Source organism: Sphaerodactylus townsendi, linkage group LG02, assembly GCF_021028975.2.
Source record: "Sphaerodactylus townsendi isolate TG3544 linkage group LG02, MPM_Stown_v2.3, whole genome shotgun sequence".
In the NCBI taxonomy this organism is placed as follows: domain Eukaryota; kingdom Metazoa; phylum Chordata; class Lepidosauria; order Squamata; family Sphaerodactylidae; genus Sphaerodactylus; species Sphaerodactylus townsendi.
The window spans coordinates 71,038,266-71,061,228 of record NC_059426.1 but is presented as its reverse complement, the minus strand read 5'-3'; the positions used below and the strand labels follow the sequence as shown (position 1 = coordinate 71,061,228).

Below are 22,963 nucleotides of genomic sequence, written 5' to 3'. Positions count from 1 at the left end.
AGAGAAAAACACAGGACTGAGAAAAACATTGCCACTGCCCCTGAAGGCATTTCTACCGTACATCAAGGGAATCACCGATTGAATGGGAAAAGTGATGAAATTATAACCTTCAAACAAGTTTTCAGACCCAACAGGAAAAAAAACCCCAAATGCTACAATCAGCAAAGGACAAGAGAGTCCCCTTACTTCTGCAGGAGTCTATCCTATACAAAGCAGATATGGACAAATATACATAGGGAGTAAAAAACACAGCATTCTGACAAGAATGAAAGAATCTGGCTGGTGGTAGTAAAAAAAACAGCTAAACCAACAACCACAGACATTTTCCCTCCCACAAACCAGGACAATATGTGTACCCCTCAATATGATCACTCCACACTGACCCACATAGAGAAACACATCTTACCATGACATGTCTCTGAAGATGGCAGCCACTGATACAGGCATAACACTAGCAGCAAAAACTACCAGACCGTGGCCACCCGGCCCAGAAAACCCACAATAATCAACCTCTGTAGAGTTTTTACTTTACATTCAAGTCTGTACTGTTCATAGATCAGGTTAATGCAGTTACAAAGAATGAATTCTTCCAGCTACATTTAGTGCAGAAAGTTCCTCCTGTCTCAAATCTTGTTGATTCATGCTTTGGTATCCTTTGGTCTGGATTAGCACAATTTGCTATAAGTGGGGCTGTCCTTCAAGATTATTTGGAAGCTGCAAATGGCACACAAGGATATACAGCCTACTGCACTGACCTACTTTTGAAAACATAATAACATTTTTCAGATGGATTTTCCCACAGTTGATAATTATGGACTCTTTCACAGTAGGTTTTTTCACTTTTGCATTTCCTTCCTTGAATCACTTGATCCATACATTGCTCTGGCTTGGATCCAATGGAGGATTCTCCTGGGTGGCAGACTTTCTTGGAATGTGACTTTCTAACCTGCACCCTCTCATTACATCCCAGAATACTCCCCCTTGCTGCTCCTAGGAATTCTCTACAACGAGGAAGCACGAAACTCCTGATTCACAGGTAAAAAACTTTCCACTTGTGCAAATGAACTTATGAACCAGTCCCGTCAAAAGATTAATAACCACTTCCTCGGTTAATGAGGCTCACTTACCTTTGGGGGAAAAATCCTCTGCACGTAAATGTCACACATCAGGGCACTGCCCACGGTGCCATCTACCGGGAAGCTTACTATACTGGTCAGCACTGCAAGCCCACATTGAAGGACAACCATCAGAACCTCCCCAGGATAACAAAACAAGAAGGACACAAGCATGGAGGGAGTGGCTCATTATATTTTTTATTCCTAATTTTAAAATGGCTAATCATAATAAAAATAAAAGTGTGGCTCTGTGGAGAGCGCGGTAAAGATATTGCCATAGAGAAAGAGTCAGTAGTGCCTGGCAATTGCTGGATTCCTGGATTGCTGTGTTTTGTTTTCTATTTACTTTCATGGGCAGAGATTTTTGGCATATGGAAAAAATATTGTGTGTTTTATTTGCATGGGTAGAGAGAGATTTTTGGCATATGGAAAAATATTGCTTTTTGGTTTTGTTTTTTTCCTCTTCTTTCTCTTGCCCAATTTGTAAATAACTGTGACACCACAAGAAATCAATATGGAGTAATTCATAAGAACAATGTTTTTTTTTAAAAGGTAGGAACACCACCTGGGAAAAGGCTTTACTAAATACAAAGTGATATTTCCATGTACGGGACCCAGCCCCAATGCCACGGCTACCCTCCTTCCTACGCACAATATCCCAAGCACCTTTCCATGCCTCCAATACTCAATTTGCACTTTGCATGTTGATCTGCCTAGCCTTGCTGTGGATGACATCTGTTCGCTGAGAGGAGCTTTTTAAAAGCCTCAGTCTATCTTGAAGCTAAAAACATAGGACTTTTCTTTCCTAATTTTCCTGAACCTTCCAAGTCCCTCTAGAAAAAGATCTACTCATGGGGAAAGTTCTGCAGCCGGATACAGCCCTGGGTGAACAGCGATAGGGAAGACGATGGACTTTGTCCTTCCCCTCTGTGACCTGGAATGGATGAGGAAGGAGCTGGGTAAACTAGCCAGAATCATGACTAGCTGGCAGAGGAAGGGTAGGCTATAGTCACTAGGCAGATAGCATTAAGATCCACTATCATGTTGAGCTAGACACTCACTGAGCCCTGCCTGAACCTGAGGTGGCTGTTTGATGGGGGTGTCTTCATCTTCTAGGCTGCCCGACCCAAAAAGCAAGTGATTGATCTGATACAGTCATTCAGACTCGCTTCAACTTAAATGCTTTATACATGTTTCCTTAGGCCCTGCTAGTGAGCTCTGCCTGGGTCTGCCTCCCTCAATATGGGTAGATATATAATTTCTTTTTTATATTTATATATATTTATATATACACACACCCACCCAGTAACTCAGAAGAGGAAAAAAATAGAATCCATAACAATAATAATTTTTTCTTTAAAAAAATGATCCACTCCTACCGCACTAGGCGAGCAATTGCACGAGGTCCACAATTGACTGTCTCGTTGGTAGTGGGGCAGGCTACAGCTTGCACCTTCTCCCACAGAGGAGTGCTGACAGAAAGCATCTCCCTTCCCCTTCTCTCTCGGCAGTGTGTGCTACAAATTGCAGTCTCTTGGCTGGTTGAGAGGAAGAGGGCAGGCCGAGTAGCAAGGCTGAAATCCTGCTGTAGCGTTTAGGGACTCTCCCAATCCCAGACATTTTAGTTTAAAAAAGGTAATTGTCCCTGCCAGTTTTCCCCATCTCAAAAAACTGATTTTTTTTAAATTTCAGAAGTCCATGCATGTGATGGGGTAACTGTCTGCTGAACATGTCCCCCTTTCTTGCTCACCAGGGACAACGCATTTAAGAAACACCCAAGGAGGAGATGACAGTGGAGAGATTCCTCTCCTCATACAGAAATTTCATATGTAGTCCCACCCACTCCAGAGACCTTCTTGACTCCTCCACGAGTGGGGCTGCTGAGAGGTGGCTGGCCTGGGGTGGGTGAAGTTGAGCCCAGGCTCTTGGGCTGTCCATTGGACTTGCTGTAGGAGGATCTCATCTGCACCTCGTCTCTGGGAAAAGGAAGGACATAAGGGCATCAGGAAGTGACCATTCATTCAATGGCAATGGAAATGGAGGGTATCACACGCTTGGAAAGGGTAAGGAAAGAAAAGCTGGGGAACCATCTTGCACTGCTTGGGGTTGTGGAAGGGAAGAGAACAGTGGCTTGCCAGTATCCACAGAGAAGTGGCAGGGCACCATCAACATAACACCACCAAGAGTCACCCACAAACTCACTCTAAGGGACTGGGATACTAAACATGTAGCACTATTAAGAAACAGTGCTACATGGGGTCAATACAACATTCACTGAAAGGAATTAAAGAGGTGTTTGACATAAGAAGGAGGTGTTTGACATAAGAAAACTCCTCAGGAAAAGTGACAGAAGGGCTCATGCTTCCAGTATCTTCAGAAGAGCAGATGATTTCTCACAACCCATTCTAAAACAGAGGCTAAAGAGACTCAAACACATTGCCAACACAGAGAAGGGAAATACAAATGGAAGGAACATAGCAGACATCATACAAATGGTACAGGGAATTCGCATGGAACCTAATGGCACCCTCACAACCAAGGAAAACAGGGAAAGGAAGACCCCAGCCCCACACACCCCACGGAAAGGAAGATGATATTACAGGATGTTACTACATTCTACAGTGACAGGAAAGGTAGATGGGCTGGTCCACACACCAGAGGGAGGAAAGGAAAGAAGGGGCAGACGAGAGCAGGCACTATCTGTAGATCACCCCCAGCCACTCCCTTCAGATGCTGCCGGAAGGAAACAAGAATGCTTGCGTGTCCTTGGGTCAGAGCAGTGACGGGGCCAGGCTGAATGTAGCTCATCCTCCACCAAGTCAAGGAACACTTAAAAGTGTTAGACAGGTGCCACTTGTACTTACTTTGGTGCCAGTAAAGGCTGCAAGGCCACCTCCTCTGTCTCTGGGACGATGGCTTGGGGTGACTGTTTTTGGCTGCTGTAAGACACAGATTTGCCCAGGTGGAGGGCTGCAGGCTGATCTGGTGAGCCCAGTGAGCGCACTCTGAGTGCATGTGATGGTTCTGGTTTACCAAAGCGAGGCGGCACTGGGCGGGTGAGTGGGTTCTTGCCAAGAGGCGAACGTTTGGAATCGTCCGAGGAGGAGCTGGTACGTGGGGCATTGCTGGAGCCTGGCGTGGACTGGATGCCTGAGTCTCCTAACCCTGTATCCTCCTCCCTGGCCAGAGGTGGTGGTGTGGGTGATTGCTGCAGCAGCTTCTCCCTCTCCTGCATGGAAGCCACAATGTGACGCGAGAGATTGTCATAGCGGACAGGTGAAGGATCACGAGGCGGCTGGTGCTTAGGTGAGCCAGAACTTGAGAAACGACTGTGCAGGTCAGCCTCCCGCTGCTGAGCAATCCGGGCTGAAAGGAAAGGAGAAGTATAACCCATGGGGGTGTCTGGCTCTGGACCTGCCTGCACTGACTCAAAGTCAGGACTATCAGAGGGTGTAAGAAGGCTGTCATATGACAAACTCCCATTGCGTGTCTGGTTCACCAAGCTCTTGTAGGATGTGGAAGTGGTACCCTCAGAGCGGATTGACTGAAGATGGCCTAATTCAAAGCCTGTGCCTTGGGCAGATTTGAGGCTGGAGGAGCGGGAGCCACTGGACAGAGGATCAAAATGGAAACTCTTGCCAAAGGTGGGAGAACGAAAGCTCTCTGGCTCTAGACTTGGCTCAGAGCGGTAGCTGGGATTTCGGCTGCTCTCAGCAATGGCGGTAGGCTCCTTCAGGCTGTCTCCTCGGCTTAGCTGCAGTAGAGAAAAATGGATTAGACACTTGCAGGTCTTTTTGCAAGATCTCTTGCAGAGTTTTTCCCTTCAAAGCACACTGCAAATATACAGCTGAGCTTACTGCAAGTAAAAACACAAACGCTCCAGGTTTCTTAATGCAGAAAGAACAGCCCTGCAAATGTACTATAAATACAATTATGCAAGGTACATAATCTGAGAGCCAGTGTACTCATAAATCAACAAAACCCAAGTCAAATCCATGCTCATCTGGTGAAGCTCACTAAGTGACCTTGCCCCATTCAATCAGGTCTGGAAAATTAAAAGTGGAAAAATAACACATCTAGGTTAGAACTTCTTTCTGTGGCATGCTAATGCTTTAACTGCAGGAAGTTTTAACATGGAGAAGCATTTAATGTGTGACTCCCTCTACATCTGAAACAGTATGACCCATTTTGCCACCTCAGCATTAACCACACCATTTTCTGCAGTATAGACCAGACCTCAGTCTCAGCCATTGTGTGCCTTACTGGGTTGTTAGGAGAATAAAATATATGTATACCACATTGGAGGGAAGGCACATGTAAATAATACACATTGGGAGGACAAGAAGGGTGAAAGTGGACTGGAATTCTCAACACATAGTGTGATGGAATGCATATTCTATACAGGAACCAGAGTTCTTGATTGTAATGGTGGGTAGTGGTGGGATTCAGTAGGTTTGCACCACTTCAGCAGAACCGGTTGTTAAAATGGTGCTTGTAAACAACCAGTTGTTAAATTATTTGAATCTCAGCACCGGAACTGGATGTTAAATTATTTGAATCCCACCACTGCATAAGCCCATTGATCAAAATTATACACTAAACCAGTGCAAATTCTACTTCCTACTCCCTGTCTGCAGCGACCCCAACCCTTCATTGTAAACATTACCTTGGCGCTAGTGGAGTGAGGCATTGCAGCTGAAGTACTGCTGCTGCTGTAGCCAGGTCGATACTTGTACATGGTTGGAGTTGGAGGGCTGTCCTTGCTTAGCAAGCTGCTGTCTATAGAGGGCAAAAAGACCAGACACACTCAAGCAGTGTTATTTGCAGTCACTTTACATTTTCTCCAGGAGGTCCCAAAAATCTCTCTGGAACACCTTACAGCAGTTTCACATACGATAAGTACGACAACCAGGCAAGAGCCTCAGGTAGGTGGACACACACTATGGAGGTCAACAACTCAGTCAGAAAGTAAGGAGTGTATCACGGGGGTGGAGTTGAAATGGAGGAAGAGGAACATCTCCCCAACAATGAAATCACATGCCTAAGCATGCAAGTCTGGACAGACCTAGCATTTGGGGCCTGACAATGAGCCCTTTTAAGATGCAGCATAGCACTGACCAGTAAAAACTAATGCTAAAAAAATTGAGCAGTCCAGTTATATTTTCTTTCAGGAAACTGATCAAACTGGAAACAGTGAAATCACACTAAAAATTCACCAGGTATCACACCTGCCTAGAGAAGTGACACTAGCTTTGCGTGTCAACCAGCTCTGACAGCATAACAAAGCAGAAAACTACCTCCTGGTAGTCCTACATCCCCCACATGCAAGCAGAAACTAGTAAAGTCAATTTCTACCCCCAAGCCCAGACAGCTCTCATCAATTTTCATCCCTGAAAAAGAGCTAAAGTTGGCAATTTAAAATCCACATAACTTTTTAGAAAAAGATAACTTATCTACTAACATAAGATCTTTTGCACTAACTCACTGGAGGGCTTCCTTAAACAGAAGACAGGCTGATTACTGAACGAACCAACTCTACTTCAATACTATGCTAAAAGCAACTCAAATGATCTAATGATTATTTCCAAAGCTTATTCAGTTGCCACTGGAGTTTGTCAATACTTTGCCTGGTTTAGTAGTCATAAACTGCTTCCCTTGTGGCAAATTATGTACTTTATAATTTGCCTAGTGCACAATTCTTTACATTCCTTGTCTGCCTGACATGGTCTTCTTACCCTCATTGGTGGCCAGGGTTAAATGCGTCCTCAGGCCTGTGTAGCGGCTGAGGTCTGGCTTGGGTGGGGGTGGTGGCTCAGCATCAGCAGACTGGCTTTCCGTCACTTCAAGGCTTCCTTTGGACTGCAGAGACAAAGTGCAGAGGAGCAATCAGAAGGATGAGGCAGGACTTTAAGTCCTGAGCATTGCCCCTAGCTGGACAAAGGAGCAAGCAAAATCAGAAGGACTTGCTGCCACCTAGCATTTCTATCAGTATAATTGTAGACTGTGCATGCCTCAGTTGCTTGATGGAGAGGAAGGGCAAGTCAGAATTATCCACAACACAAAAGGAAGCCACTCCTATGTAGCACAGCCACATGGAAGGAAGAAGCAATTCCTATGTAGCGCTAGCCACATAAGATTGAGGGAGATCTTCACTCACCAGGGGGGATACAAAGAGTAGTAACATGGAGGAAGGATATTTAAGTAATTCATTTGGTCCCTACTCACATGCACAGCAGCACCATCAGGATTCTGCAAAAGTCACTGCTTGGGCACCGTCTTCATGTCCTCCTTACCTTTGTTCTCTTCAGCTCAGCCTGGATACCATTGTCCATGATCTTTACAGCAATCTGTCCATCTGATATTTCTGGCCGCAGGAATGGTGGTCTCACTACCACAGTCTGCTCTGGTTTTGGCCGCCCAAGGTATCTAGGGAAGAATGGGAAAAACAGAAGTAACACTCTCCTTGACTGAAGTCAATAGGGATGTGACCCAGCAGGACAGTGGAAAAATTTCTTTGGCATGATCTTTCTTGCATCAAAGAAGCGCAAAGGCAATGTTGCCACTAGAGGAAGAAACCCTCCTTTCAATGGTTCGTCATCATACAAGATGCGTTACTTACAAGTCTCCTACTTAATATGAAGGAATCTCACAGGCACCTGTGATTTAATGGCAAACCCTGCTGTGCCCCACCTTGCTGTACAGAAAACACTCTGAGCATTGTCTTTCCTTCAGTTTCTCTGTTGTGTTAAAATACTGAAAATATGCCAGCTGTGTTTCAAGGATGTAAGATAGAAGAAACAACACACAACTGGAGACCACAGAAAAAAGTAGTAATTACTGAAAGACTGTAAACAAAAGAGTGCCATCCACCGAAAGTAGAAGCACCAACAAAAAGCAAATGCTAAGTCATGGAATTCTGAATGTAATCCACCCTCTCTTATACTCATTCATGTAATTAAACATAAGCAGCTTTTTCACACCCGCAGTCCGTTCACACTTACAGTTGTGAAGGGTGAACAAATCGTACTAAAGGAAAGGATCACACAGAGTCATGGTAATGCTGACCAGAAAAGTTAGTGTTAGTGAATTCTGATTTGTAGGTTGATGTACAGTGCACAGAACAGAACCTAAAAAGCATAAGTAGCAAATCCACATTCAGTATACCATCAACTGTACAGCAAAATCCCAGTATAAAGAATATTTACCAGCTTTAAAGCAAGACAGTTATTTACTTTTGAAGCTTTTTGTGTTTTCAAGTTGCATACTAATTTACCAATATGTAACACTGAGAGCCCCTGACCTAGATACCTCCAGCATAGCGTGGTCTTGTCAGATCTCAGGGGTTAGCAGGGTTGGCCCTGTTAAGGATTTGGTTGGGCAACCTCCAAGGAAAACCAAGGTCACAATGTGGAGGCAGACAATGGCAATCCACCTCCAAATTCTCTTGCCTTGAAAACCCTATGGGGCACCATGAGTCAGCTGTGACTTGATGGCACAGGAAACTAGCATGATGTAGTGGATAAAGTGTCAGATCAGGATCTGGTAAATTCGGGTTTCAAATTCCCACTTGTGCCATGGAAGCTTGCAGGGTGACCTTGAGCAATAAAAACCTCACAGGGTTAATGTGAGAATAAACAGAGAACGATGTAAGTTTTGTAAAAGATGAAGGCAAAAAAAAGAATACAATGGCTATTATATTTTCAACTAGTAATAAAGGAGTTGACTGAATTTGAAAAGGTGATAATGCAACAAAAAGAACATTTATTAGGACAAATTTACAAGCTACTACTTCAATTTGACACAGAAACACAAGTTAAAATGCATATGGTTAGATGGATGCAAAATTTTGAGAAGAAATCTCTCCAACAATGGGAGACCTTACAGACAAAAAATTTAAAATTTACAGCCAGTGTCAAATGTTAATAGAAAACTGATACAAGACTTTTTATCAGTGGAATATTATTCCAAATAATATTGAGAAAATGGACAAGAATTATAAAGGGAAATGTTGGAAATGTAAAGAAGTGGATGGCACCTTTTTCATATGCAGTGGATGTGCAAAAAGAGCAAATGTATTGAAAAGGTGTCAAAAGGGGGGACATTTAAATATATTATGAATGGATTATAATACTATGTGAACTTAATTTTCAATATTTGGGAAGTATTTTTAGAATTTTACAATAGTAATCGACACTGCAAATTTTTCTTATTTATTCTATTTTATTATAATACATCTTATAATATTGTTTAATATTACTATTGGATTTATCAAATACTGAACAGGGTATCTGATGATTTATGGCAAGATTATTAGGATAATCAATATTTAATGTTCATTATTATACCACTATTTACTGCTGTCACTTATTATATATGTGTACATTCTTTCTTTTCTTTTTCATTTGATATAATTATAATTGTTGTTCTGACACTGTTTTCAATTTCTCTTTTTTTCTGTTCTGTTTATATCAATGAATTCTTTATATAATAAGAAAAGATAGCTGTATACCCAATCCTTTGCATAAACTTTGATTAGTGAAAGAGAATGTCAACTCTCAAGGAAAACAGGCTCTTTCCAGACATTCTCAGGACTCCTTCCTGCACGTGATGGCTATTACACACGCCATGCTTTGTTAGCACTTGAGCCTGACAATAAACCGGGTTCATGCTCAACACAAAGTCTGGGTTGTCACTGTGATGTCTGAATAGAGCCATTTAAAATATTTGTCCTTCAGAGTAAGACAGCAAATAGTAAAGAAGACAGTGGACCATAGTATCAGCATGAGTACAAATGCATGCACATGTACGCACACTTCTCACTTTGGAAAGTATGACTTGGATACTAACTTCTCTTTCTACTGATCAAAGACATTTTTGCCAATGAGGCAAGGTGGATGGAAGAAGTAACATGAATGGGAAGCCTGGAAAATGTCATGCAAGCACTGTTGTGTTCACATTGCACTGATACACACCAATGTAATTCAAGATAGTTGGCTTTCCTGAGAAAGGCAGAGAAATGCCAACTTTGACAAAGATACCTGTTGAAACAGAAGAGCAGCAGCACAACATTATGGTATATCAGTACTGAGAACAATTCTCTTACTAACTACATCATCTTCAGTGGAAGCAGAGACAAGTGCAACAAATTTACTAATGCACACGTAGGGAAACTATTAAAGTTTAAGACCCTGATCCACTCTGACTATCTGAAGAAGCCCCCAGACCAGAGAAGTTACAGAAAGAAACCAACTATGATATTTTAATCAAGGGAAGAACCATCTCAGATGAAAGGCTGGTTGTTAGCTCAGTGTGACAAAACAAAACCCAGATATGTTTGCTTCTTTGGACCAGTTTTCATTGCAATCTTCTGCGACAACACAACAGAAAAAAAATGGGCTAAGGATCAAGTTCATCTGTTTGGGGGTTATTTTCTCATATGCTGGAAAGACAAACTACCAATACTTGTCTATAACAACACAATGTACACCAAACTATGACCCAGTAAGACTGCCTCAATGGAGGAAGGCTTCAAACTCTGCCAAGGATACAAGCCATAATCTCTTTGTTAAAATGTAAATTTAAACAGCTGTTCCTGTTTTCTGTGTCAGAACATGAAAAGAAAGATTAAATAAAATATTGCAGAATATTGTTAGATGAGATTATTACTTATAGAACATTTATAGTCTTACAAAGTTCAGTCCTCCCTAATAAAACACAGGTGTGAGAAGCACAAAAGCAGTTGTTGCAAGAGGAGAGAGAGAAATCATTGAAACCATCACAAACTTAACCTGTGATTAACAGGCCTTGTCCTTCACCTTAAGCAGGATGCTAGGAGGGCTGGCACTACCCACTGTTGGTTTTGCAGAACATTTACCTTGAGTGATACAAATGGAAGGATTACTCATCCACTCTATTAGCATGTAAAGGAACTCAGAAATATTGTGGAGAAGCTCTTGGCCTTGAGGCAGACAACTTTGACATTCATTAATCAAACACTACTCCTTCACTGGCAACCACTCTCTCCACTTCAATTTCTGATGAAGGGGAGGAGAAATCTGCAGCTGTGTACCAGGCTACAGTTCCCTCAGGCCTGATCTTGTTGTGAGCAATTGTTCAAGAACATAAGAAGAGTCTTGCTGGATCAAACCAGTAGTCCATCTAGTCCTGTCTCACACAGTGGCCAGCCATTTACTCTGGAGCGCCAACAGAGCATGGAGGCCGAGACCTTCTCCTGATGTTCCCTCTTGACATATGTATTCAGAGGTTTACTGCCTATGAATGTGGAGGTTCTTTTTAGTCACCATGGTTAATAGCCACTGAGAGACCAAGCCAAATCTAACACACTTTTACAGCTGTCTGTTTTTGTGGCCATCAGTACTTTCTCTACTGCTTGTTCTACAGCAACACTTATCTGCTGAAGTATTTATAACTAAGCTCTGGATAGCATCCATCACTTTTCTACCCTTCTACAGGCCCTCCTCCCCTAGTAATTGGCTTTAAGGCTTTCCCTCTCCCAAGGAAAGACAGTGCTGCTACAACTTTAATATTTTGGACAAACTTACCTGGGTGCTGGGGAGCTGCAAAGGACACGACTGACATTCTTACAGCAACCATTGGTAAATGGGTTTACTCCACCTCGAAATTTGCCTGTAACCTACCAAGACAAAAATTTGATCAGGGGAACCACAGCAAAGTGAAGTAGGATGGGAAATTAAATGTGAAATGCATCATACCTGTTCATTAGTAGTTCGACCCCTAGCTACCAGCACTACATGGAATCCTGTAAGGCCAGCCACAGGAATGAAAAACAAGCCAGCCACACACATCACAGCCATACTGTCAAACAGTCAAGGGAACATAATCAAAGACCATTGGGTAATGTTCTGGAATTCTTCTTCCCAACATAGTAATTGTCCAGCATTATATTTTAAGCTTGGAGTGTCAAACAAGTGGCCTGGGGACTCCTCAATGCTGACCACCTCTCCCAGTGCTGTTTTGCCTCTAGTGGGCTTGCCAGCTGAGGTAGCCATCTCCCCAGTGCTGCCCCCCCCCCCCCCGCATGCTGAGCTGAACTGACAAGCTTGCAAGGCAGCCACACCCCACACCCGGCCTCAGGACTTGGCCTGACCATGTCACAGTTATGTCATATCTGGTCCTTGTAACAAATCAGTTTGACACCCCTGTCTTAAGCGGACACATCAATGTTCATCTTTATTAAGGAACACCATGTCTCCAGACAAATAAAAGAGGATACGTAACAGCCATGCGGATCCCAGAGAGCTCTTCCACTTGATACAGAACATACAGTAAGCCAAAGCCAAATACACCCATAATATGTGCTGTAAGTGACAGCAGGAACAGGAAGAAATAACGGTAATTGCGCCGTCCAATGCAGTTGTTCACCCAAGGGCAATGATGGTCAAACTCCTGCCAGTGAAATGTAAAGACATAAAACTGAATTAGAGACTTCACATCCAAGAGAATGTCGTTGTGGTGCCTAATACCTGCACAGCCACTCTGAGCTCTCAGCTACTCCCATCTACTCTCAGTTTTCATCCCATTCAAATTTGTCAGATCACATTCCCTCCCCCTCCCCCTCCCCCCACCCCTCCAGCTGACTGCACCCACAGGAACCCACAAAGTGCCTCCTGTTGAATCAGACTCTTGCTACATCCAAATCAACATTGTCCACTAAGACTGGCAGCAGCTCTCCAGGGTCTCAGGCAGAGGTCTTTTCTACCACCTGGCCCTTTCAACTGGAGATGCCAAGCAGATGCTCTACTACTGAGCCACAAACGCTCCCCAAAATGACTCTTCTCTGAGATATTCATTCCCATACCAGAGGACAAGATACAACCCATCAACTGCAGAGGGCAGGCAGAAGATTGAGTATGTTCATAGCAACAAAGGTAATAACATAGCAATCAACCTACCAGTGTCAGCAAGTCCAAGTTCCTCGTCATGAAGGTAAACAGGAGAGATCTGAGCCCAGGTGCGCGTTCTGCCCATTCTCTTGCAACTTCCGCACTGTAACCACTATGTATCTTTTGTACTGACCTCTTTTACCTATGCAGCCACTCATGTTCTCTGCTATGCTTGCTTCTCTTGCAGCTCTCTTCCAATGCTCACAAGCATGAAAGCTACCAAACAAGGCTGACTTGTTACCTGATCTGGCTTGATGCACTTTGTGCTGTTTGCTCTGCTTACGTTTTGAATTGTCATGGATCCACCATGTCTGTGGCAGGGCTCATCTACTGGAGTTATCTGGCCTACGTTCGTTTAAATGCTGGCTTCGGACACAGTTCTGGCCTGCACTGATTATATTGGTCTGTACATGTCTGATATCATGGATGGATGGTAATGTTTTGTGGCAGTGGACTGGCAAGCAAAAGCAATATATGTATCCTAAACAAACAGTGAATTTTCTAAATTTTCTATTGCTGCTCCTCCTGACATACTACTATAAAATGGGCCATCACTATGAACCATGTAACCAGTACCAGCTGACGTAGCCCTACTTTGGTTAATTAAAAAAAAGCATTCAAAACCAGATCTAAACTTGATTTGAATTACTACCCTGGATTTGATCTCAGAATGCAAAGAATACTCCAAATTCTTCCATTTCTGTAGGATAACCAATTCAGATTCAGACTTTCTCTCCCTAGTTTCTTACCTCCACACAGTTGTCACAGACACTGCAATGCGAGCAGCGTGGAGGCCGGTAGAAGCGGCATGTTGCACACCATTTCATGCGCACCTGGATTCCCTTTATCTCCACTGTCTTGTAAAGTGGAGCTCGGAAATCGTCCTCCTTATCTTCATCCTCATCAGCTGAAATGGAAGAAAACACTCAGATCTAGTACTGCAAAGCAAGTTCAGCATGCCTCTACAGTTGATCTGTTATAGGTAATTACTGTTGATATTATTTTCTAAGGTGGTTGTTTCTGGTGCTATTGATATAGGCATAGACACACACACACCAAAATACTGATAAAATTCATTCATTCAACCTATTAAGACGCATCAACATTTATAACATTCATAAAATCAGTTTAAAATGCATATACAAAATTCATATGTAAAATTCATATGTTTAAAATTCAAACGTAAAAATTCCTATTACTAGAAGGGGGAAACCATCTCTTTAGCCAAAGTCCAGAGAAAATAGATGCACCTTTACTAGTTTTCTAAATGCATATAAAAGAAGATGCTTGATGTGCCTCAGGAGAGAGATCATTCCACAGTCTGAATCAAGAGAGATGGTTGATGTTTTTGACAGGTGTTTGGAGGCAGAAATGGGCTGAATTAGGGCTAATACTGAGGTTGAATCCAGACAAGATGGAGATGCTGCATGTCAGTGGATCTCAGGTCCATGAAGTGGGGAAACGGTCCATTGGTAGACTTACCCTGAAGGGGCCTTCTCCTGGATGGCGACGAGGGCATCCTGATTGGGTGATTTCCCAATCCATACTCAGGGAGGCAGGACTAATTTAATGTCACTTCCTGTGTGGGATTGGGATCCCTTTCTGCTCCAGTATTTGACTAACACAGCAGTAAGAACAAGAACAGAAACGGTAACTGCAGATAACAACAGGAAGCAACACAACGAAGAATTAACATTAAACAGGATTTGAAGAACAATAAGGTTCGAATGAGAACTGTGAGTTCCTGGAGTGTGGAACTTTTCTAGGATAAGGTTAAGTGTATACACTATGTGTCTGAAGATGAAAACTCAAGGCGGGGCGAGGATGCCCTCGTCGCCATCCAGGAGAAGGCCCCTTCAGGGTAAGTCTACCAATGGACCGTTCTCCTGGAGGCGAATCCTTGGGCATCCCTGATTGGGAACTCCTCCTGGAGCAGTGTCCTTTGTTGGGTGGGTATTTTAGTCCCCGAAAATGTGTTCTAGCACACGGTGCCCAAAGGCAACCTTGTTGGCGCTATGGTGTGCAGTTTGTAATGTTTCGTGAAGGAGGTCGAGGAAGACCAGGTGGCTGCCTTGCATATATCTTCTACAGGTATTTGTCGTCTAAGGGCCACGTTGGTGGCTGCGCTTCTCGTGGAATGGGCCGTGATTCCCGGAGGGACCGGAAGTTTTAATGCCTTGTACGCTTCAATGATGCACAGCCGGATGGAGGAGCTGATGGCCACTTTGGACATGATACCACCTTGGTTGGGCATGGAGATGTTGATGAAGAGGCTTTCTGTCTTTCTAATGGTTTCGGTTCTAATAATGAAAGCCTTTAGAGCTCTTCGGACGTCGAGTTTTGGGACGCATGGGGTCGGTGTCGTTATTAGACCACTGTACAAAAGACTTCCAAGAGGAGTTATATATACGGATGGTAGAGGGTCTGCGTGATGCCATGATGGTTTCTGCGACTTTCCTGGAGTATCCTTTTCTGGCTAGTGTTTCGCGCTCAATTTCCAGGCGGTTAGACAGAACCATTGGGGGTCTGGATGGTATAATGGCCCTTGGAACAGCATGTCTACCGGAGTGGGCAGATGTAGAGGGGAGGTGGTTGAAAGCTGCAGAATGGAGGAAAACCACGGCTGTCATGCCCCCACAGACCCTTTAAGATTTAGTTGCCCTTTATATAGAATGGGTTTAGCTATGTTTTGTATAGTATTCAATGGGAGGGAACCTAATTTAGTTCTGTCCCTTTAAGAAGCCCTAGGGCTGGTGTTCTATGGCAGTTATTACCCAGCAACCCGTCTGGTTTTGGCAGTTAGGTGCCAACGGAAGCTGGGTGACAGCAACAAGTTAGACAGTCCAAGATGTTATACACTCTCAGTATTTAAGTTAAACAGTCAAAGATGTTTTAGATTCACAGTGTTTACAATAAATTCCAGACTCCAGAAAGTTTCTGCAACAAAGTAACCTTTATTTAGTTAGACCCGGGAGGAGTCAGGGTCTGTCAACATTGTTACAATTAAAGCTTTAAGTATTGAACTGTTAACTGAATCAGTGAGTCTTACATTCTGCTTTGGCCGGGTGCAGGGCACCTAAATAACCACCTGGGGAGCAGAACAACGGCCGTCTGTGCCACCATGGTGCCACCAGGATGATCTCTGCCTTCTCTTTCCATACCTTTCTCAGGAGTTTGGGAATTATGGGAATAGGAGGGAAGGCATAGAGAAGTCTCTTTGGCCATTGTGAGGGTCAGGGCGTCTGTGCTTTGGGCTCGAGGGTGGAAGTACCTGGTGAAGAACCTTGGAAGTTGATGATTTTCCGCTGAAGCGAACAGATCGATGACAGGAATCCCGAACGTTTGCGTTATCGATTGGAAGATTGATGGATGTAATTTCCATTCCAATTCCAGGACTGTGGAAAGGTTTTTGTGATGAGCCCACCATGGCTGAAGCCCAAGAAGAGACATCAGTTAGGGATGGGGCATTAGCAGCATTTAACTGGTCTCTCCCCCCCCCCCCCACATTGGCCCGATCTTGCCTGGAATGGGTGGAACTGCCGTCTTCAGAGGCGGTTTCAGGATCCCTGTGGGGAACATTTTTAGCCTGCTGGCTGGAGCCTTGGCCGCCCCCATTTTCTCCTCTTCGGTATCCGGGGGGGGGGGGGGGGGTAGGGAGCTTCACCATCCGCGGCCCTTACAGGGGCGCTGGTGCTCCCGCTCTCCGGCTGGCCGCTAAGGCGCTTCTGCCATTTGGCGCTCTTCTTCGCGCCCGCCTTTTTCCCCTTCGACGCGGCTTTCTTGCCGGCCGCCTGGGATGTTGATGCGGCGACCGCATGAGTCATCGCCGTTGCGAGCGATGCCTCCAAAGAGGCATCTGAGACTTTGGGCACTTGCGACCCTGCTCGGGTGGCTGCCCTTGTTCCCTCCGCAGATGTCCTTGTGAAGGTTTCAGAAGGAGGAGGGGAGAAGGATCGGGTGGCGGCCATTTTGAGGCAGCCCCGATTGGCGGGAAAGACTTAGCTAGGAGGTAGAGACAGGAGCACTGAGAGCACACACAAAAAACACAGCAGAGTGAAGGAAAACAAGTTGAAGGAAGAATTGGAAGTAATGATAAGAAATGGAAGAAAATAGAAGAAATAGCTTGGAGCTAATGCCAAGCCCTGCACTCCCTGCTCAGGCAGGAAACGAACTGGAGCAGAAAGGGATCCCAATCCCACACAGGAAGTGACATTAAATTAGTCCTGCCTCCCTGAGTATGGATTGGGAAATCACCCAATCAGGATGCCCGAGGTCGCCTCCAGGAGAACATTCTGTAGTTGAGGGGGCTATATTGCCCTGAAAAGGACAGGTGCAAAAGCTGGGGGTGGCCAGGAATACCTATTCTCAGCTCCAGCTAGTTCACCAGCTACAGCCCCTTCTGGACTACAGTAATCCATGCTCTGGTAACCTCCAGGTTGGACTATTGTAATTTGCTTTATGTGGAGCTGCCCTTGAAGATGGCACTCCCAGCAGTCAGTGTTCAATGTCTCTGGACACCTCTCTGTCGATATTGTCCCCCAACATGTTGGTTTGTCTTCTACCAGAGTTAAGAGCAGGCTGCTCCGCTCTGTTCATTGGACCTTTCTGCTCCAGGATCAGATCCCTTCATCTATTCCAAATCTATCCACTCAACACTGCTTATATCCTAGGACTGTGTGTGTGTTCTGCTGCTTTGATTATTGCGTACTTGTGTACCCTAATTATCCCCAAATAAATTGTTAAACTTTCTTTTGCTCTCCTGTGGAATTTCTTGCAAAAGTTGATCTTGGTATACATAGGCAACAAAGACTCCAAGAACGCCCAACCTTTTGCTAAACCCTGAGTCAGCTCTCACTAATTTCACCATTATTTCAGGTAACAAGGGAACTGTCCAAGAAACAGTTCCCCTGTCCTACCACAGATCTGCCTGGTAACACTATGGCAAAGACTAAATTGAGGGTATGTGTTGCTGCATAAGTTGGGTCAGTCACAAATTGACACAAACCCACAGTTGTCATGGAGAGCATAAAAAACTGAGTTGGCCCACTGAGGTTAGTCTCTGCATGAATGCTGAAATCCCCCAGCATCACCATGGCAGGAGCCTCCAACACCACATCCAAGACCACCTCCACTAGCTCAGACAGGGAGGCTGCTGGGCAACGAGTGGACGATACACCAGCAACAAACTTGTTCTGTCTCCATGGCCCAACAGCAAGAGCAAATGCTCAAATCCAGCCACCACACAGACCAGATGCCTGACAAGAGGGATGGAAGTTTTATGGATTACAGCAACTCCTCCCCCCCCCCCTTTCTCTCCGGTCTGGAACAGTGCTGTACTGAGTAAACTAAGAGGCACAGCTGGGCAAGATCGGGTCCTCCTAGTTCCCCCATCCAAGTCTTAGTAATACACACCAGATCAACCTCTCTCATCCAGGATCAAGTAATGAATGAGAGATTTTATTATGGACTAACAACTGGAGCAATAGGCCAGCTGGCAGGCATTCCCAAATACTGCTGGGTGGGAGGCAGACCAGAAGGGGTTATCTAATCCTCCTCCTTTTAATCAATCTCTCTGCTTCCCAACACTACATTTCCTCCTGCACATCACCACAGTAATGGTGATCCCCCTGTGCCCATCTCCTCCCCTGTCTAGGCATATTATTCCCCATCCAAAAGGGGGGGAAACTCTGAAATTACCCCAAAACCTTAAAAAATGTAAAAAAGCTAAGAACAACACTCAAATAGAGACCGATTCAGTCCCACCGATTCACCACCCAAGAAATTGGACAAGAAAGGGTGGCCCTCACCCTTGTTCTCCCCCAAAGTGGCTCCCTCCCTTGGATGCCCACCCCTTCAGTGGTGGTCCTGCCTATGGCAGCCCCCTTCTTTGTAGCCCCAGCAACAGCTGAGTTGTGAAGCCAGGTGTTAATTCCAAAGCTGCCTAAAAGGGCCCAGTCCTGCAAATAACGACCCATTGGATACTCACCGTGAGGGGGTCTTCTACTGTATGTTGGAGACCGTCTTGCTGGGTTATTCTCCACCATCAGTCAGAAAGGCAGGAAAGATGCTTTGGTCACTTCCTGTAGCCGGGTTGCCGCTGCCTTTTGCCCCAGTATCTTGACCAGCCGACCAGACTCACAACGAAAGGAACAAACAGCAACGCAACCGAACTATAAACTGCCTGAACTAGTCAGAAGCTAAAGTAACCCTGGAAGGGACCAAAGCCTCAGTACATAAGATAGGCTCCTCTAACAGAACAAGGCAAAAACAAAAACAAGATTGGAGCACATTTCCAGAGAACGACGAAACAAAGGGAAGGTCAAGACGGTCTCCAACATACAGTAGAAGACCCCTTCACGGTGAGTATCCAATGGGTCATTCTACTGGATGGTGGAGACCATCTTGCTGGATACTCCCAAAGCAGTTACCCTGTAGGGTGGGTTCCGTTAATCCCCAACAATGTGCTCCAGGATCCTCCTGCCGAAGGAGGCCTGAACTGCGTCCCTGGAGGCTAGTCCATAGTGCCTCATGAACGAAGAGGGTGGAGCCCATGTGGCGTCCCTACATATCTCCTCCAAGGACACCTGTTTGTACAATGCTGCATTAGCCACAGCGCTCCGTGGAGTGAGCTGAGATCCCAACAGGCAACAAAAGATTGCTAGCCTTATGTGCCTAGATGATGCATGCTTTGTTGTTGGAACTAACAGCTGCCGAGGACATGGGCTCACCTATCCTGGGGGGAACCACATTAGTGAAAGGGACTCTGTCTTCCTAATTTCCTCTGTGCAAATAATGAATGCCTTAAGAGATCAGCGCACATCTAGGAGATGCCACGTTCGCTCCCTTGGATGTGACAGTCTAGGGCAGGAATTTGGCAGGACGACCTCCTGTCTCAAATGGAGACCTGACGCCCCTTGGGTCTGAGGGAAGGATCAAGTTTCAGCACTACCCTATCTGGGAAGATTGACGTAAATTGATGCTGACAGACAAGGCCTAAATCTCAGAAACACGCCTGGCAGACGTGATGGCAACCAGAATTATGAGCTTCATACGGGGCCACATAAGAATGAATTGACGGGACCGGCTCAAAAGGAGATCTAGTCAAGGCATCCAGGACTGCATGTAACTTCCCCGAGGGAAGCGATGGGCCACTGGAGGCTGTGACTGCTGAACACCCTTGATAAACCGCAGAGTGTCTGGATGCCTAGACAGGGGAACCCCCTGCACCTCAGGGACCACAGTCACAAGAGCCGGCCACTGGCGCTGTAGAGTAGCACTGCGCAGACCAGAGGAGAAACCGACCTGCAAAGGACTAGAATGGGCGGTAGGAGAGGAGACTCGGGGTCTAGGCGTTTCTGTCTGCACCACCTAACAAAAACTTTCCATGCGGAATTGTAAATTGCTATGTTGGCACACCTTCTGGCCTCCAGGACCTGTGATAGAAGGTCTGGGATTGATGGTAGATGGAAGGGGGGCTTATGGAGGGTTCTTGCAGAACCAAGTATCAGGATCCTCTTGGCCCATCCGGAGCCACCAGGATCATCTCCCTCCCCTCCGCGTGGAGGCGCCTAAGCAGTCTCTGAAAGAGAGGCAAAGGAGGAAATACATACGGAAGACCCTTCGGCCACGGTGCGACCACAGCATCCACTGCTGTCGCCTGGGGATGGTGAAACCTCGTGTAGAAGGATGGAAGCCGATTGTTCAGAGGAGATGCAAACAGGGCGACCGCAGGTAAACCAAATCTGTGCACTATCTTCCAGAATACATGTGATTTGAACTGTCATTCTGCATTGGAGACCCTGGACCTGCTGAGCCAATCCGCTCTCGTGTTCAGGCAGCCCCAAATGTGCTCCGCTCTCAATGGCACTAGATTGGCTTCTGCCCAGGAAGTATCCTGAAGGCCACTCTGTGAAGATTTGCTGATCTCGATCCCCTCTGGTGATTTATATAGCACATGGTTGACACATTGTCTGTGTGCACCACCACATGCTTCTGTAGGAGCTGAGTTCGGGAGTTTTGAGAGCCAACAGGATTCCTTTGACTTCCAGGACGTTGATCGGCAGTGCTGACTGCGAATGCGACCAGCTGCCCTGGGCGAATCGGCGACCCAGGGTGGCGACCCAGCCCATCAGGCTGGCTTCTGAAAGGAGGTGAGTTTGATGTCTAGGAGCAGAGACCTTCCCCCTGGCCAGATGGGACGGAACTGTCCACCATCTCAGACTGAGATGCCCTGAGGGAGAGATGGCCAAGGGACGATTCTTCCTATGAATAATCTGTGTGGCCCAAGGACGCAGGAAGAATTTCTGGTTTTATCGTTACTTTTAAATGTTTAACTATTTTATATTGTCATTTTATATGCTGTACACTGCCCAGAGCCCTTCGGGGATGGGGCGGTATAAAAGCCTAATTAAATAAATAAAATAAATAAAGATCTGGAGGGGTCAAGTGTGGGCCCTGCCCCATTGACCAAGGTCCATAGTGGATAGTAACAGCCCCAGTAGATTCACCGGCTGCAGAGGGGTGAAAGCTCTGGCTGTGATAAACTAGAAGCAAGTTGATGGATTTTCTGAACTTTGTGGGGTGGCACAAAAGGAGTACACCTAGTTGAGACTGAGAGCGACCCCAGGTGTTCCCTTCTCTGTGTAGGCTGGAGGGAGCTCTTCTGAAGGTTGACGACGAATCCATGGTCTGAAAGCACCTGCTGCACCAGTTGCACATCCCTTGCCGCCTGAGCCACTGACCTCGACCTGATGAGGTCATCGAGATAGGGGTGGAGCACTACTTATTTGAAGTGCTGGTCCCCCAGGGTAAAACGAAGGAATCGTTGGTGAGAAGTATGTATAGGGATATGCAGGTGCGCCTCTGCTAAGCCCAGGGAGGTGATGAAATCGCCCTGCTAGATCGCTGACACTGTTGAATGAAGGATCTCCATCCAGGAATGAAAAAGACATAGGTGGCGATTCACGTGGTGCAAATAGAGGATGGCCCAGCGTCCCCGTTTTTCTTGGGGACTATAAAGAAGTGCAAATACACTCCCCTCCTCACCTCCTCCGGAGGAACTGGTACTATGGCCCTGATGGAGATCAAATGATCGACAGCCTGGAAGAGACTGTCCCTTTTGACTGGAATGACACTGATGGGTGATGAGAGGAACCTGTTTCCTGGCAAAAAAGGGAATTCTAGAGAATAACCTAAGGAGACAACTTCTGGTGTGAGAAGTACAAAAGGCGCCCTCCGATCGGAATGCCGGCACCACCGTGCCTTGTTGTTGCCGGTGGAGGGCTCTGCTAGGGAAGACATACTGAATCACTGCTGTCCCCAAAAGGACTGGCGTATGCGGAAGTTACCTGGGGTCAGCCACTCTGATCATCTCGGGTCTTGAGTGGCCTAGGAGGTTGACCGAAAGGACCGAAAGGCTGGTCTGGGAGTGATTTAGCCTTGTCTGACCTAGTGTGACGGGACAGAATCTTCTCCTTTTCTTTAGTGGTGACCAGAATTGTTTCTAGCTCAGCCCAGAACAGAATCCCCCCCTGGAAAGTGTAACTAGAAACTACCATTGTTTGGAGTGGACATCCACCTGCCAAGGTTTTAACCAGAGGAGGCGCCGTGCCACTGAGGACCAGGCCCTGGTATGGGACCTGGTGAGAGATGCATTCAGGGTGGAGTCTGCTAAAAAAGAAACTGACACAAGAATCCGTTCAACTCCTTCCCCAATTCCCTGATCTTCGGGAGGGATGATGGCCAAAATATGTTTCAACCACTCTATAATGGCTCTGGCCGCTGTAGCAGAGGGAGCAGGGAACCTGACCGCCATGGCCACACCCTTGTGTACTAGCAGAGGCTATGGTCCACCTTCCTGTCAAGGGAATCTTTTAAACTGGCTTCCCTATCACTATAAAGTACTCATCCCTGGAGGATTAGAAC

The 22,963-nt window shown here is 45.7% G+C and overlaps 1 protein-coding gene across 1 annotated transcript in view; it reads right to left on the bottom strand.

Moving 5' to 3' along the window:
- Window positions 1-1,290: 1,290 nt before the first annotated feature.
- The window catches only part of ZDHHC5 (zinc finger DHHC-type palmitoyltransferase 5), a 92,574-nt gene continuing 70,901 nt past the window's right edge, over window positions 1,291-22,963 (bottom strand). Inside the window, exons 5-13 of the mRNA XM_048484708.1 lie at window positions 13,789-13,946; window positions 12,370-12,542; window positions 11,849-11,951; window positions 11,678-11,769; window positions 7,409-7,541; window positions 6,851-6,974; window positions 5,782-5,894; window positions 3,980-4,869; window positions 1,291-3,091 (exon numbers count right to left, since the gene is read on the bottom strand). Coding sequence (XP_048340665.1) covers window positions 2,926-3,091; window positions 3,980-4,869; window positions 5,782-5,894; window positions 6,851-6,974; window positions 7,409-7,541; window positions 11,678-11,769; window positions 11,849-11,951; window positions 12,370-12,542; window positions 13,789-13,946 — 1,952 coding nt within the window. The 3' untranslated portion in view covers window positions 1,291-2,925. The remainder of the gene's footprint in view (window positions 3,092-3,979; window positions 4,870-5,781; window positions 5,895-6,850; window positions 6,975-7,408; window positions 7,542-11,677; window positions 11,770-11,848; window positions 11,952-12,369; window positions 12,543-13,788; window positions 13,947-22,963) is intronic.